At 47.6% G+C, this 17,124-nt stretch overlaps 2 protein-coding genes across 2 annotated transcripts in view; one reads left to right on the plus strand and one right to left on the minus strand.

Moving 5' to 3' along the window:
• The window catches only part of LARP1 (La ribonucleoprotein 1, translational regulator), a 58,468-nt gene extending 44,531 nt beyond the window's left edge, over nucleotides 1-13,937 (plus strand). Inside the window, exons 11-19 of the mRNA XM_037025134.2 lie at nucleotides 839-1,231; nucleotides 2,060-2,183; nucleotides 2,303-2,508; nucleotides 2,946-3,052; nucleotides 3,681-3,832; nucleotides 6,055-6,199; nucleotides 8,288-8,397; nucleotides 8,580-8,707; nucleotides 10,271-13,937. Of these exons, the coding sequence (XP_036881029.1) occupies nucleotides 839-1,231; nucleotides 2,060-2,183; nucleotides 2,303-2,508; nucleotides 2,946-3,052; nucleotides 3,681-3,832; nucleotides 6,055-6,199; nucleotides 8,288-8,397; nucleotides 8,580-8,707; nucleotides 10,271-10,480 (1,575 nt within the window). The 3' untranslated portion in view covers nucleotides 10,481-13,937. The remainder of the gene's footprint in view (nucleotides 1-838; nucleotides 1,232-2,059; nucleotides 2,184-2,302; nucleotides 2,509-2,945; nucleotides 3,053-3,680; nucleotides 3,833-6,054; nucleotides 6,200-8,287; nucleotides 8,398-8,579; nucleotides 8,708-10,270) is intronic.
• A 1,224-nt stretch (nucleotides 13,938-15,161) lies between these two features.
• The window catches only part of FAXDC2 (fatty acid hydroxylase domain containing 2), a 37,666-nt gene continuing 35,703 nt past the window's right edge, over nucleotides 15,162-17,124 (minus strand). Inside the window, 2 exon segments of the mRNA XM_037025142.2 lie at nucleotides 15,162-16,795; nucleotides 16,798-16,904. Of these exon segments, the coding sequence (XP_036881037.1) occupies nucleotides 16,752-16,795; nucleotides 16,798-16,904 (151 nt within the window). The 3' untranslated portion in view covers nucleotides 15,162-16,751.

Genomic DNA, 17,124 nt, shown 5'->3' on the forward strand with positions numbered 1-17,124 from the left:
CCAATGCCTCTTCCCCAAAGTCTCAGATCAATTCAGCCTATCAGCACTCTCAAGTGTCTTTGCTGAAAGGCCGTTTTCCCTTGCCTTTGGGATGTGCTGCTCCATCTGTCTAGCACACTCTGTCCCTTCATCTGGCTTGCTTACAGCTATCGTTTAGTAGTTGCTTCTTTCAGGAAGCCTTCCCTGGCGGTCCTCATGCCCACCCCCAGTTGGGTAAGTGTCTGTGTACTTCCACAAAGGCTACTTATAGTCTTTACCATATACCACATTACAGTTGGCTGGCTGGGTGATTGACTTCTCGTCCCACTAAACTGTGAGCTCCTTAAGTTCAAGGGCCTTGTCTTGTTCATTATTCTGCTTCAAGGTTGTTCCTACAGGGCCTGGTACCAGTGGACAGTTGCTCATTTATCACATAGCTGAACATCTGCTGTTGCCAGGTTCCAATCTCTAGGTACTGAGGATGTAATGGGAAGCAAGGCAGCTGTGGTCCTTGCCTCACGAAGCTTTTGGTCTATTTGGAAACGCTGGGTAGATGGATAAATGGATGAACTCCCGTTATGTGCCCACTCCCAAGCTAGGTGCTGTGTAGGATGTAAAGGTAAGTCCCAGTGCAGTACCTGAAAGGAACTTGTCACCTCGTTCATGAAGGACTGTATTATGAGCTGTAGTAGAGAGACCAGGAGTCCATGAGACATCCTTTCCTCATGAAGCTGACTCCAAGGCCGACAGCTGTGACTTGGTGGTGTGGCCACGGCCTCTCAGGGCACAGCTACAGAGCCTGGTTCAGGGACCACCCCCACTGGTGACTCCTTTTCCCCTTGGTCTGTCCCCATTCTAGAAGTCTGAGGAGCCCAGGTTCCTCCACCCAACCTCTCTGCCTCAGCAGCTGCCCTCTCAGCAGCTGATGCCCAAGGATCAGGATGAGCAAGAGGAACTGGACTTCCTGTTTGATGAGGAGATGGAGCAGATGGATGGGCGGAAGAACACCTTCACCGCCTGGTCTGACGAGGACTCCGACTATGAGATTGATGACCGGGATGTCAACAAGATCCTCATTGTCACCCAGACACCACCTTACATGCGCCGGCACCCCGGGGGGGACCGCACAGGCAACCACACCTCACGGGCCAAGATGAGTGCTGAGCTGGCCAAGGTCATTAATGATGGGCTCTTCTATTATGAGCAGGACCTGTGGACTGAGAAGTTCGAACCTGAGTATTCCCAGATCAAGGTGAGGCTTGGACATGGCAGTGGCGGGTAGGGCCTGGGTGCCTGGAACGTCTGGTGCAGGAGAAGGCTGATGAGCTGGGTGACCTGGGTGCAGAGCCTCAGTGTCCTCGTATATGGAGAGGGGATGAGCTTTGATGCTTCGCTCGGGCATTAAGAGTGAGAAGAGATGTGTAAACACCTTGAAAACTGTGCCAATGTGTAAGGGGTGGTTATCACACCACTAGCATCTATGTTGAGTGTAACAGTCTGCTAGAAGCTTTTGTGGAAAAGAGAATAGGATTAGATCATCATTTCTATTCTTTAATATTTAGGCATACATAGAGTTGAAATGATTTTTTAAAGAGCTTGTTTTGAGTGTGGAAGATGGAAAAAAGACACGTCTCATAAGCAATCACTGCTCCCTGGAAACAGTTGCAACCTCTGTTGTAGGCTTCTGCTGTGGATATACGGGGTGGGCGGGCACTGGGTGAGCCTGTATGAGTAGCCGTGTGTTTGGTGGAAGCCAGGGGACAGTGGCACAGCTGCTGAGTGAGGAGACGGTGGCAGGCAGAGAGTCAGGGGTCTGCAGCAAGCTCCTGGGGAGCTGGAATCCCGATCTCAGCCTTACTGCAGGGGAGCCAGGAAGGACTGGCTCTGCTGGGTTGGCACACTTGTGCCCCAGGTAACTGGGGTGAGGAATGAGGGGGCAGCGGAGAGCCTGGGGACCAGAATTCCACATATGTAGATGTGGAGCTACCCTCTCCTGCTTACTGCATGCCTTGATCCCTAAACAGGCTCAGACAGCCATCTTAGTAATATTCTTTTCCCACCCATCTCATATCCTCTGCAGCAAGAAGTTGAGAACTTCAAGAAAGTCAACATGATCAGCCGGGAGCAGTTTGACACACTAACCCCTGAGCCCCCTGTAGATCCCAACCAGGAGGTCCCTCCTGGACCACCCCGCTTCCAGCAAGGTGAGAGGTGATGCCTGGGACCCTGGTGTGGGTGGCAGGGTCTGGAGCCCTATGGGGCGCAGCCTTCGAGGGACAGTTAGAGGCACACCCGTGCTACTGACCCTGCTTTGTCTTGTCAGTTCCCACTGACGCGCTGGCCAACAAGTTGTTTGGTGCTCCTGAGCCTTCCACCATTGCCCGCTCTCTACCAACCACTGTCCCAGAGTCGCCAAACTACCGCAATGCCAGGACCCCCCGCACTCCCCGGACACCTCAGCTCAAAGACTCAAGCCAGACATCACGGTTTTACCCAGTGGTGAAGGAAGGGCGGACCCTAGATGCCAAGGTGAGGTGCTCCCGCTTGGCTGCTATGAGTCTTGGGCCCATTTATCTGCATTCCAGTGCTTTGCTTCTGTCCCTTGCCCTGTCTGAGCCAAGAAAGTGCTATGGGGCCCACCTGGGATTCAGTGACCATATCTGCAGAACAGACTGGGTGTGAGAGTGTTGGCCCCGTGTGGCCACTATAAGGCCTGTGAAGAACTGACCAGGTCTGGGTCCTTGGGCAAATCACTTCACCCCCGTGCTTTGGTTTCCTCACTGGTGAAATAGGCATGTGAGTGCCTGTCTCACAGCTGTAGGTATCATGAGAGAATACACACAAAAATGCTTTGTGTCTTGTGAGGTAACTCACACATGCAAAGGGGTCTTAGTCCTACAAATGCTTGATGCTCCTCAGAGTTGTATGAGTACGATTAATAACAAATCCTGGACTGACCTTTGCAGATGCCTCGGAAGAGAAAGACAAGACACAGCTCAAACCCACCCTTGGAGAGTCACGTGGGCTGGGTGATGGACTCCCGAGAGCACAGACCTCGGACTGCTTCCATCAGGTGCTGGGGCAGTGGAGAGGAGAGGTCCTGCCAACTGCAGGCTGGGTGGGAGAGCCAGAAAGTGAAGAAAGAACCTCTTTGGTCTCAAAATTAAAGGAAGGGGCCCTCATCTAAGTCCAAAAAAGAAGTCTAGAGAGCTTTATCCATGGCCTGGGCAAAGGAAAGCCTCAGTTGGCCCAGCCCCGTGGGACCAGATTCTCTCAGAGGCTGTCTATGAATTGATTTCAGACATGAGTATCTGCTGCCTACCTCACATAAGCCAGGTATTTAAATAAAAATACAGACCCCTGGACCCCACCTTAAGTGTACTGACTTAGTTCTGCGGGTAGGGCCCAGGTTGCTTTTATTTTTAGAATAAGTGCTCCTTGTTCCCTCTTCAAAACAAGGCTCAGGAGTCCATTCTGTGTACTCTACTCCCTGCAAGGATGGTGTAGATTGAAAATAGGCATGGTTTTAAGAAAAATATAGATGATGAACTGATGATAGCTCACTGAAGAAAGTTAAATGATTTAAAGGCTCAGTTTTGGGCAATGTGTAGATCTTAGACATTGAGTAGCTCCATTACCCTGGACCTAGTCTCCCTGGAATACTAGGAACCTGATGACACTGTCTTTCTCATGACCTCTAGCTCCAGCCCCTCTGAAGGGACACCTGCGGTTGGCAGCTATGGCTGTACCCCTCAGTCACTGCCCAAATTCCAGCATCCTTCCCATGAGCTGCTCAAGGAAAACGGCTTCACACAACACGTCTACCACAAGTACCGTAGGCGCTGCCTTAACGGTAAGAGGCATAGTGGTGGAGGGGCGGGCGGAGCCTTTGGGTCCCTGGTTGGATCCAGATTGTATGGGCTGGTGGAATAGCCCTTAATAAAAACAGCCCATGATCCTGTTTTCTCTGACCTCAAAGGTTAAAGAAGTGACATGACATTTTAGCAAGAAGGATTGAAGTTAGACTCAGGCCAGGTGGTTTTGGAATATGGGAGGCTAAAAGAATCTGGTACTTAGAACATTATTCGTTGACCTTCCTCTGTAGGTAAAAAAAAAAATTCAAAACTTTTCTAATTTCTGGCAAGACTGCCAACTTAGTCATTGTCCAGTATGGCCCACTGTCCATCACAAAAGGCTATGCATGAGGAAGTATATATTCTCTAGAACAGGGGTTGCCTAACTATGGCCTATGGACCAAATCTGGCTAGCAGCCTATTTTTGTACAGTGCCTGATTTAATAATAACAGTTTTTACATTTTTAAGGGGTTGTGGGGTAAAACAAGAATTTGCAACAAACCATATGTGGCCTGAAAAGGCTAAAGTATCATTATCTGTCCCTGTACAGAAAAAAGTTGCTGACCTCTGTTTTAGAAGATAGTGTAAGGACAGAACCTCTCTAGATGCCCTCACATGTTTCTTTTTATCACAAAAAGAGATGCGCTTTATCTGTAGGTTTATGTCATGTTGACTGTTGATACGTTCAAAAGCATCTTAACGTTCATTTGTAGTTACTAACCAACCCCACCCCTTCCCATTCAGCAAAACATGACTTGGTTCATCTACGTTGTGTGTGTGTGTATGTTTTTCAGTGGCTTTTAGTATATTCAAGATTGTACGTCCATCACCAGCATCAATTTTAGAACATTTTCATTACCACAAAAAGAAACCCTGTTTCTTAACCATTCATTTCCCATTTTCCCCCCACTGGTTCCTCCGAGGCCTATGTAACCACAAATCTACTCTTTGTCTCTATGGATTGTTTGTTTTGGACATTTCATAAAAGTGGAATCATACAATATCTGGTCCTTTGTGGCTGGCTTCCTTTTAGCACAGTTTTTGCAAAGTTCATCTGTATTGTAGCATGTATTAGTACTTCATTCCTTTTTGTTGCCAAATAGCATTCCATTATTGGCTAGATCACATTTTGTTTATCCTTTCACCAATTGGTAGACATTTGGGTTTTCCACTTTTTGTCTATCATGAATAATATATAATACTGCTATGAACATTCCTGTACACGTTTTTATATGGATGTAAGTTTCCATTTACCTTGGGTGCAAAAATGAAATTGTCGGGTGTATGGTAACTCGGTGTTTAACCCTTTGAGAAATTGCTAGACTGTTTTCCAAAGTGGTGTCATGATTTTACATTCCAATGGCAATGTACGAGGATTCTGATTCTTCACATCCTCCCAATGTTTGTTATTTTATCTTTGTTATTACAGCCATCCTAGTGCTTGTGAAGTGATAGCTCCTTATGGTTTTGATTTGTATTTTCCTGATGACTAATAATGTTGAGCACTGTTTCGTGTGCTTATTGATCATTTGTATTATCTTCTTTGGAGAAATGTCTGTCCAGATCCTTTGCCTATTTTTTAACTGGATTATTTGTTCTTGTTTTTAAGTTCTAAGAGTTCTTTATATATTCTAGATACAAATTCTTATCAGTTACGTGATTTGCAAATTCTTTTCTCATTCTGAGTTGGTTGTCTTTTTACTTTGTTGATCATGTCCTTTGAAGCACGAAGTTTTTTGGTCTTTTAATGACACCAGGTTTATGTATTTTTTCTTTTGTTGTGTGTGCTTTGGTGTTTGTACATTATTTTTTAATGTCATTTTCTTATTAATATTGTAAGACTTCTAATATAATTAGTATTGAATAATGAATATAATTTGTTGGAACATACAAATTATTTGTTCATCCTTTTCATTGATCTAACTATATGTGAGGCTTGAGAGCAATACATTTGAGGTGAAGAGCTAGATCAAGGTGACCTGGTCCAGAAGCTGATGCCACCTGCCTCTGGTGAGGCCCAGTGCTCAGTAGCAGGGCCTGACACAGAGTAGTTAGTGCTCAAGAACTATCTCTCAAAAGACTGCAGGGGCTGGTGATGAGCAAGGGAATTGAGGGTGTGCAGGAGAAAGGACCAAGGTCCTTGAGCCCTGGAATCACTTGTTCCCCAGAGCCTGGGCAGCCTGGCCCTGACACGTCTTTTCCTCCTTTCTGCCCCATCAGAGCGGAAACGCTTGGGCATCGGCCAATCTCAGGAGATGAACACTCTCTTCCGCTTCTGGTCCTTCTTCCTCCGAGATCACTTCAACAAAAAAATGTATGAAGAGTTCAAGCAGCTGGCTTTGGAGGATGCCAAAGAAGGCTACAGGTGAGCAGGATTGGGATGGGGCCTCTGACTGGTACCTGGGGGCAGTGAGGGGTCCCTGGTCGGACTCCTTCCGGAACTAACTAGAGATCTCTTGTATATATACTCTATAAACAGTTTTGTTATTTTTGAGTGAGTAATATGTACCCATGGGTCAAATTCAAAGTCAGGAGGTTATTTAGTGAGAAGTCCCCTCATCTCTGTCCCCCTGCCATCTAGTCCCTTTCCCCCTCAGGTACCCAGTGTGTTAGAACCTTATGAGTCCTTTCTAAAAATACATTGCCTGTGCAAGCAAGGACATGCCACCTAAAGTCTCCCACACTCCTTTTGTTTATACAAAAGATGGCCTCTACTAAATATTATTTGCACCTTGCTTTTCTACTTAATGCTATGTTTTAGAGATCATTCCACGTCCACAGGTAAGTAACTTTCTTGTTCTTCTGTAGCCTGTATGGTCATACACTATATGGATATACCATAATTAACCAGTCTCCTGTTAATAGATAACTTGGGTTGTTTTAAATTTTTTGCTATTTTAAAAAACTTTAAAAGACATCCCCCCTTCCCAAATAAAATGTTCTCTCTAAGCAATTCAAAAAGCACAGAAATGTTAAAAGAAGCTGGGAGGTATTTTCAGACAACCAGTATTAATGTTCTGTCTTATTAGTTTATTTAGACCATCCTGTGAATGCCTTTTTGTGTATTCATTTATAAGCATGAGCATTTTTCCAAGTTGTTAAAATATTTAAATTTTTTGCCTTCTCATAAGAAGTTATCACATGCTTTCTGTTGAAATTTTAGAAATTACAGATGAAATCACTTGAGTATCCTAACTCCCAAAGATAACTAGTGTTAATATAATCAAATGTGTGCTCTTCCACTTTGTATGCTTGTGTAGATGTAAAATATGCATACTTGTTTATAAAAATGGGCTCATTCTATAAGAAAAAAAACCCTACCATTTGCAACAACATGGATGTAGCTAGAGGGTATTATGCTCAGTGAAATAGGCCAGCAGAGGAACAAGTACCAAATGTTTTCACTCATTTGTGGAGTATAACAACAAAGCAAAACTGAAATAACAAAAGAGTAGCAGACTCACAGATTCCAAGAAGGGACCAGCAGTTACCAAAGGGAAGGGGTTGGGGAGGGAGAAGGGGATTAAAGGGCACTATAATTAGCACACACAATATAGGAAGGCAGTACAGCATGGAGAAGACAAGTAATAACTTTATAGCATCTTACTACGCTGATGGACAGTGACTGCAACAGGGTTGGGGGAGAGCTTGATAATACGGGTGAATGTTGAAACCACAGTGTTGCTTGTGTGAAACTTTCATAAGATTATATTTCAATGATACCTTAATTTTTTTTTAAATGGGTTCATTCTACATGTATCACTTTGAAACGTGTGTTTTCCACTTGATAACATATCCCAAGTATCTCTCAGTACCCATCAGTATGTATTCACATTTAATTTTTGATAGCTTATAGTAATATTCTGTGATATAGATATACCATGATTTTTCTTAACCATGTTTCTAAGACATTAAAATTTTGTTTAATAATTCTGCTATGAATAGTTTTGCACATCGGTAAAATCTAAGTCTGCTGTTTTGGTCATTTCCTTGATGTGTACCTAGCAGTGAAATTTCAGAGTCAGCTAAATGAACCCAACCTACTAATTGGTGCGGTCAGATGACTTTGCAGAGACTTGATCCCAGGGATTGGCAAACTTTTTCTGTAAAGAACAGACAATAAATATTTTAGGCTTTGTGGGACACAGGTCTCTGTTGCAACTACTTAGCTCTGCTCTTGTAGCCAATGACATTTTGTAAACAAATAGGTGTGGGCAGAGGACTGCTTTTCCTTTGGCCAGAGTTTGCCTGACCCCTGACAAACTAAACATTTAATGCTGCACCCACTTACACTAGCATTAAATGTTAGCTTTCTCAAAGAATATTTGCCAATTCATCAATAATCCATGTGTTTAAACTGTTCCATAGCTCATTTATTTTATGCAGGTGAATTTCCCTATTTTACAGATAAAGAGACTGTGTCCTGATTTGACTGACTTCTGTTCTCCTACAGATATGGTTTGGAGTGCCTTTTTCGATACTACAGTTATGGCCTGGAAAAGAAGTTCCGGCTGGACATATTCAAGGATTTTCAGGAGGAAACCGTGAAGGACTATGAAGCCGGTGAGAGCCCGAGTTGGAGTTCTGCAAGCCCTGGCCGTCTAGGCAGGCCTCCTCCCCTCCCACTCCCCAGCTGGGCCTGCATCTGTCTGTGTCACAGCACACCTCCCTCACCTCTGAGCCTCTCTAGTTTCAACTTCTCACAGCCCAGCCTCTCTCTACTTCTCTCTCCTCTTTCCCTGCAGGCCAACTCTATGGGCTGGAGAAGTTCTGGGCCTTCTTGAAATATTCCAAAGCCAAAAACTTGGACATTGACCCCAAACTTCAAGAATACCTCGGCAAATTCCGACGTCTCGAAGACTTCCGAGTGGATGTGAGTAAGAGCCTTTCATCTTTTTCACTCTGATTGTCTTGTAAAGAAAATGGGACCGGAGATTAGGATACCTGGGTTCTGGGCCCAGCTGTGCTACTTGCTGAGGGCTCCCCACCCCTGAAATTTGCACCTTGGTTTCATCTGTAAAACAGAGCATAAGCAGTGGACAGTGAAGGCTAATTGGAGGGGGTTGTATATCTGGTTGCACCTAGTGTGGCTAAGCTGTCATGATGCTCTTTCCCCCTCACCTCACAACACTCCTTGCTGCTGTGCCCTAGTTAGCCACTACTAGTTGAACAGGGTGAATATTCCAGACAAACTTATTTGTTCTTTCTGGATGAGGCCAGTTCCAACTCCAAAAGTTTATAAATAGAGCCTATTCTCTTCCCCCACCCCCACACCCCATCTTGGAGCAACAACGCAATAGTGACATCCAGTGGTGGGTCAGAGTTACTGTTACTGTGTGTATCAAGGGCCAGGGTAGTTGACGTGACTGGGTGGGTATCTGTGCTAGTTGCTTCAGGGACTCCAGAGCTGAATGAAGACTCTTGGCTTCAAAGAGTCTGTAATGCCAGTCATCTTATTCCCTTGGAACCTTTTAGCATAATGACAAATATAAGTAAATAGCAATAATAGTCCTCACATTTATTATGAAATTGCCACTGACTGTGTAGTGTGTACCAGACACTGGGCTAGGCACTTTGCATTGGCCTCATCTAACCTTGATAATGTGAAGTAGGCAGGTTTAGTGTTACTGTCACTGTGTGGGCGCATGAATCGAAGGCCAGGAGGTGGTGAGGTAGTGGCAGTGCTGCTCAGGCCTTCTGTGTGAGGATGAGTCTATTGTCTTTTATCCTTAAGCACTTCCACCTTTGGGGGCTGGAGGGGGGACAAATGTGCAGAGAAGCCTTATAATAGGAAGACCTGTCAGGGTGGGACAAAAAGGGCTTAGCTTTCCTGCCCAGAAAGGGAAGGAAATGTCTTGAAGTCGTCCTGCAAAGTGATGAGGCTAGACAGGATCATGGCTGCTTAGTGGATCACTGACTTAGATCTCCGACCTCTTCAGGGCCTTGATGGGGATGAGGCAACCTCAGGATATCTGGGCCTTCTGAAACTGAGATGTCTTAACACAGTGCATGCCACATTCCACATATCCCTGCCCTGAGCAGTGATCCCTTCTCAGAAGCACACAGAAACTTGTATGAATAAAGGCCTGGGCTTTAGACATAGATAGGCCTGGTCCAGTTTGGCTTCACCAGTTATAAGCTGTGGGACCCTGGGCAGATTATTGTTCTGTACTTCACATGCCTCATCTGTAAAATTGGATTTATCATGTATATCAAAGGGTGATAAGAGACCCCATAAGTGAGTATATATAAAACTGCATGGGGCTTGTTGGCATCTTAGCATGGAGATGTGCTTATTAAAAAAACCTTGTGATGTGTTTTTAAGGTTGAACCCATTCATCACTCTATTTGGAAGTAGGAGGTCTCCAGATAGCCTTGGCAAGGAAGGGGGTGTGGGTAGTGTCCCCTAATGACCTGTGACTCCCTCCTGTTACAGCCCCCCATGGGTGAGGAGGGCAATCACAAGCGACATCCTGTGGCAGCAGGAGGTGGCAGCAGCGAGGGGAGGAAGCGATGCCCCTCCCAGTCTTCCAGCAGGCCAGCCACCATGATCGGCCAACCCCCGACACCACCCACTGGCCAGCACCTCCGGGACGATGCCAAATGGACAAGCCAGCACTCGGACGCACAGACTTTGGGAAAGTGAAAAGCCCCTTTAGCCCTGGGGTTTTGGGGTGGGGAGGGGATGGGAGGATGGGTGAGAGTCTGTAGGGGTGCCCAGTCCCAGGAGAGGGGACAGAGAAGGAACAGGCCTAGAGTCATTAGGATGGGCCTTTGTGCTGAGTAGTAATGTGTGCATCATTTGGGCTATCAGAGGTGCCCCTGGGCAGGAGCCTCCACACACCCCCTTCCCCCTCCTCTCTCCATGACTCTTCACATCCTAGCTTCTTCTAAGGGGGGGGAGGGGTGGGGGGAGATTTTTTATATATATATATATATATATCAAGTTTTAAATTATTGATAGTTCGTCTGGATTACCAAAATCACTCTGCAGCCCTGCCCGCAGCTGGTAGGCCGCACCCCTGGTCCTCACCCACAGCCTCCTGCTCCCCCTCCAGCCGACTATGCAGCCCACAGAAGGCCCTGTGGGCCCCACTGCCCAGCACTGTCCCGTGGAAGGCTCTGGCAGCGCCCCTGGGCACACAAGCACCAACCCCTTGACCATCTGGGGCTTGCTGTCACGTTCTCTCCCTGCTGTCCCACCATGCCCTTCTGCCATCTTCTGGGAGAAGGAAACCAAAGGATCTAAAAGTGGGGTGGGGGAAGGTTTCAGCCTATCCCCATCCTCCTCTCCCCATACCCCTTACTTCTCAGCCCAGAGACGCTGCTCATACCAGAAAAGACTATTGAAAGATGATTTATTTTATTTTTCTCTGACATTTCCATCCTTGGGAAAATGGTTTGGGGGGGGGGGGGTGAAAATCGACCGTAAAAAACAAAAAAAAAAAAAAATCAGAAAACCCCACCTAATCCACAGAAAGTGATGTCTTTCCCCTACCCTTGGAATTTTTTTTGTTTTGCTCTTCGAAATAATATTTTTTTAAAAGTTGCCTTATTGTGGAGCGTGAATCTGAAATACCCAAATGCCTGTTTTCCTTGGAGTCAACTCAAAGAGTTCCCGCCTTCTCTGGATGTGCCTGGGCTGGACTGGCTAGAATCTTCCTCTGGACTGAGTTGCATGTACAGTGCCTCCTGCCGTTCGGCAAGAGAGTCGGGGGCAGCTCGCCTCAGAGCTGTGCCCAAAACACCCCTGCTGTTGCGGCGACTGGAGCCGATGTCCTGTGTCCGAGCACTGCTGCCGCTGTCATGTCCTTGCTCTGCTTGCTGTTTCTTCACGCCAGGCCCCATCCTGCCGTGACTCTCTTCTTCCTGCTCTTGGAATCCCCAGGCCAAATTTGCTTCAGACTGTTGGAGAAGAGTGTTGGCCTGGATCTGGAACATACTTGTCCTCAGCTTGACCGTCTCCCCAGCCTCAAGGGAAAGGTGAACACCTGGCAGCTGAGACTTGAAAATATTTCTTGCGTTGCCCTGAAAGATCTCTGAGACCTCAAGGAGGCTTTGTCTCACAAAAGGTGGAGAAAGATGCCATTCTCCTCCTTCGAGCCTGGTGGGGTCTTCCCCTCTTGCATCCCCCTTCTGCAGGCCATCTCTGCCCACCCTGTAATGACCCCACCTGGGAACGAGGGGTGAGGAAGATTTGGGGGCTGGGGGATACTACCAGTTGGAGGAGCCCCACATCAGGAAGGTGTATGTATGCCTGACCTCTCTTCTCCAGCCGCAGACTGACTGGGTTGGGCTGTGACTGATTGGAATGGCTGGAGTCTGCTACATTGGAGCTCGGGAGGGTGATGAAGGACTGACCCACACAGATTGGGCTGTGTGTCGGGGCTGGGTGTGGTGACATGTCTACCCACAGTGGAGACCTGTCAGCATGGAGAAGTTCATGATAGTGTTGCTCAACCGCTGACATTTCCTTGGCCCTCTTTCAGTTGCTTCCTCTGTCGAGTCCAAAGGTTGGGAGTAGGAGACAGTAGCCCAGGCTGGCAAGGGCTCGCCCTCTGCTTCGGGCACCTCACTGCTTGTGGCCTGTGCCCTCCCCCATCTGTGCCCTCCTGGTGGTCGGTGTGGAAAGCCCATCTCAGGTCCTGTGACCTGGTGTCTGAATGCTGAGGATGAGTGTCTCGTCTCTGCTCTGACAAAGAGATCTGAGGCCTTTTCTGTGCCCTGTCTGGTGCTAGCCCCACATTGTACCAGACACTGGACGCTGTGCCCCGTCCCCTTTACCTTTATTCCCTTGCCTTTGGGTTGCTCAGCCCTATACTGTATCCAGCACCACAGAAACCTCAGTGTTTGTCCTCTGCTGGGTTTGGGGGCATGAGGAAGCCTTGGTGGGTATTGGGAAATTCTGTTCTTGTCTAGGGTGTACTCCCAGGCCAGGGGGCAGCCATCCTCTTCCTGATCCTCCCCACAGACACCCCAGAAAGAGGAAGCTCCTTTGGGATGGGGAGGTGAGGACTTCATCTCAACACAGGCTGAGGATGAGGGTTTGGAGGGGGGGAGCTTTTTTTCTTGATTATTTTTTTTGTGTGTGTAACATGTTAGGAGTTAATGTTGCGAAGAGTAGTTTACATCTTCACTTTCTGAAGACACTTGAATTTAGGACCGATGTATCTGTGACAGGCAAGCCAGGAGTGGCAGGAGCCATTAGGGCTTGCCACTTCACACCCACCATCCTTCCATGGGGATCCAAGATCTGAGACGCGGCCACAGCCTGCCCAAACCCTTCTGTTCACCCTGTGCCCTTCCAGGAGTGGTCCATGCCCGTGTGACCTTTGGGCATCGAACATCAGGTCTGTGTGCCTCAATCCTGCTAAGGGGCAGGTTTGTCTTTTGCCCCACTGAACCTGGGAGCAAATGCACTACCAGTAGGGAGGGACTGCATGGCTGCCCCACCCTGGACCCCTGGGGCTCAGATCCCGGTGCAGAGCTCCCATGTCAAAGTTGTCTTTGTTTTGTTTCATTGTAGCTCTTTTTTCCCCCCTTTCCTGATTTACAAAAGAAAGCTGTTCAGCAGAAGGCCCTGGAAGTGGGGAGGAGGGAGGGGGCAAGGAAGACAACTAGCTAGAGAGGGTGGGTGTGGTTTTCTGCCAGAAGCCTGAGCAGAATGGTCTGGATCATCTGGTGCCCTCCTGAGGGGGACCCTGAAGTATCTCCTGTGTGGAAGGGTCCCTGGATTTGCCCCAGCCCTCACCCTCTCCTTCAGCCACGCTGATGGCAGAGGCAGAGAAGATGAGAACTTACAGCCCATTTCTCACTGGAGAGGAAAACTTGTCATCTAGCTTTGCGGAGAAGGTTCCACCTTATGCTCATAGTACATTATCTTTACCATGTGCTAGGATATCACACTTAAAAGGACAAAAAAAATGTAAAATACTTGAATGAGCTTGTATTATAACATTAATATTATTGAGAGTATCTGCTTTCCAGGCTGAAGTGATTCATTCATTATTCTAGTCCTGCTTTAGTCCTTTGTAATTTGTGGTAATTATGCTTTTCTTTTTAATACAAAAAAAATGTATAAAAATAAAAACTTGAAAAGGCAAGATACTGGCCAGTCTTTCATGTTGGGTTACAGCTGTTGGGTGTGAGGGATAGTAGCCTGGTTAAGCACTCCCTCAGACCCAGAGAACCCCATACTTGGGATATGTACCTCAAACCTTTGCAGGACCCTGCCACTGGGTTTCTGAGGGTCTGCCTAAGGAAGGGGTTCCTGACAGCTCCTAAGACTGCTGGTGCTTCCAAGGGAACTCCACAGTGTTCTTGAAAGCTGCCAGCCTTGAATTCATGTCCACCTTGGGTCTTATGTGAGACATGGGAGCGACAATTGCTGGCACAGACAGGCACCAGTCCAACAGATCTAATTCCAGGGTTTCAGCTCACTTTTCCCTTTCCTGGCACTGTGTGAGGAGACAGCCGGGAAGGGTGCTGTGATTCCTCATGGAGGTTGGCACAGCCCTTCGCTGAGCGGACTTCCCTGCTGGAGTAAGGGTGTGACAGTTGAGCATTTTGTCATTCTACGGGGTCCGGGTCAGCTCCCTGACCCATGAGGCCAGGTGCTGGCAGTAGTGACATTTCTGAATGCCAGGCTGGTCTAGATGTATATAACAAAACCAAAAGTTAGGCCTGGCGTTTGAGCATCCCCTCCAAGATGTTTTTACAGAGAATTACACAGTCCTTCGGGTGCGGGTGGGTAGGTGCTTTAATACCACCAATGACCCCTATAGGCCAAAGCAGAGTTTAGGGGCTAGTGACCAGGACTCCTGCTGACTGATGTGGAAACACAAAGACAGTCGATTCCACCATACCTCCATAACCTGTGAGGAATGCTCGGGAAAGAAGTCACTGGTGGCTTCATTGTACTGCTGGAGTTCTCAGAATCCATATTATCACTGAATATTGGAACCAGTCATGTGGAGAGGAAAAACTGAAGTGTCTACTGGAATTAAAAGAAGGCCAGTTCATTTTCCATGCTTTTGTCTTTTCACATGCACATTTTCTACTGGGAATGTTGAGACCTCTGACATTCTTGAGCCTTGCTTGTTTTTAACAACCTCAGGGCCACTCTGATGCAGAAGAGGACATGGCTGGGCCCCTTTGCCAGAGCTCCAGCACTGCCTGCTGACAGAGTGAGAGAATGACAGCCTCTCGTCCTTCCAGGCCCTGCAGTACCTCGGAATGTAAAGCCCTTAAAGGGAGAAAACAATCCATTATTCCTTTCTCAAAGCTCCTCATTCCCTACCCTTGTTATGAACCCTGCAAACAGACTATTTTCCAACTGTTTATTCATGGGAACAGGTTGTGAGGGCAGGCCAGCAGCTGCACTTCAAGCTAAGGGCTGGGCCCCCCCAGAGCCTGAGGAGGGTGGGTGGGGCTTTGGAAGGCTAGGGAGGGTAGGATACTGCCCGGTAAGTGCCTGGTTAGCCTGCTGGGTAGGCCCTCGGGGGGTCCTAGGATCCTTAGGAAGGGTGCTGTTTGATAGTTCTGCCTGAAGACTTGGTCATTACCAGATGTTAAGGTATTTTATAAACATGTTTATATAAAGTAATAAATATACAGTGGGTGGTGTTCTTGACAGAACTGAAAGTTGAGGAATTGAACCAAATATATATAAGAATTTAGTAACAACAATGGCCTTTCAAGCCAAAGTGATCTTCAGATTGTTCTTGGAAGCCGCAGGCCTGACAATGTCAGTGGCTGCTGAGGGAATGCCAGGATTTGGGTCGTGGGAGACTGCTTCAACCCCAGCTTCTCTACTGTGGTGTGGGGTGGTTTGGCTTGGCTTGGTTTGGTGGGGTGTGGGGTGTGGGGTGGAGTGGTTTGGTTTGTGTTTTGGTGAGGTGTGTTTGTGGGGTGTGGTGTGTGTATGGTTTGGTTTGGTGGGGGGTGGTTTGGTGGGGGTGGGCTAGGGGGTGAGGTGTGTTTGTGGGGTGGTTTGGTGTGGTTTGGTTTGGTAAGGTTTCACTTGAAAAAGGCATCAATGCTAACATCCTGAATAAATGGTATTGAGACAGCTGGGGGGAAAATGAGGATTTTGCCCTTTCCTTAGCTATGGTTTTCTTGCCTTCTCTTTGGAGGAAGAGGGGTTTATTCTCTTTGGTGCTGCTTCAGAGGGGCTAATATGGGATCTCGGCCCTGTGTCCCCAAAGTCAGCAATTCACTCTCCCCCTGTGGATAAAAGGGTCCTCAGCTTAGCAGGTCCATAGAAGTTGGCCTTTGGTTTCCAGGTATGGCTGAAGGTATTGGGGTTTGGTCTGTACCTCATTAGTATCTCATAAATATAGAAAGAGCTGTGATTGGTATTTTTTCTTTTCGTAGGGGGTGATGTTTGTGCAGTGGGACAGAGCTGAAACAGTGCTTCAGTCACTGACACAGTGTGTGTATATTGGGGGGGGTACAATGAGGATGTTGTGGCCCTGGTCTGAGTAGGGTATGAGAAAAGCTTTTAGGGACAGGAAGGGGCAAAGTGACATCTTGAGCCATATAGCCTCCTACCTCAGTGCCGTCTTTGCCTAGACCACAAGGAGTCATGTGGGGTCCCTCTCCACTTACACAGCAGAGAACAAGGGGGATTCCCCTGGAGCCCTCCCAGCGTGGTTTCTTCCCTGTGACTGACCTCTATTCTAGGGAGCGTTTTTTCCCTTTCCTTAGGCCAACCCTTGGTCCATCCTGATGCACAACAGGCAGTTGGGAGAGCCATCAGCTGGCTCCATCCTTGGCCCTACTTTTCCAGGAGACTGAGCTTCCCCCTGCCCTTGGGGTACCATCATTAGAGAGGACATTGCTGAAAGAACAAGTTAGCTGAGGCCTCCTTAGCAGTCCAGTCCTGAGGGACAGCCGGATGGCCCTCGGGCCCTCTCTCATGCCACCTTTGGGGGGTCAGGGATGCTCTCAGAGAGTGGGTGAAGCCTAGCAGGGTGGTGTGCCTCTCCTAGGCCTTGGTTTGCTTAAACATGGCATCAGTCCTATGGAGGCAGTCCAGCAGCCCCAGCAGTCCGTTACACTGGTTGGACCTGGAAGAGAGAGGAAGGTGCTGTGAGCAGCATGTTGATCTCCATTCCATTTACGCTGGCCTCTCATCTCTCAGCCTTCCTACCCCAAGCCTGTCCCCACCATGCTGACCACCTGCTCCAGAATACTTAGGGGACTTGTTGCTCACATTCCCGGGGCCACTGCCAACTAGAAATCTATGATCTTCCTTTGAAAAGCTGTGTGGTTCCAACGCATGCAAGT

The sequence above is a fragment of the Manis javanica genome, chromosome 1 (assembly GCF_040802235.1).
Source record: "Manis javanica isolate MJ-LG chromosome 1, MJ_LKY, whole genome shotgun sequence".
NCBI classification, from domain to species: domain Eukaryota; kingdom Metazoa; phylum Chordata; class Mammalia; order Pholidota; family Manidae; genus Manis; species Manis javanica.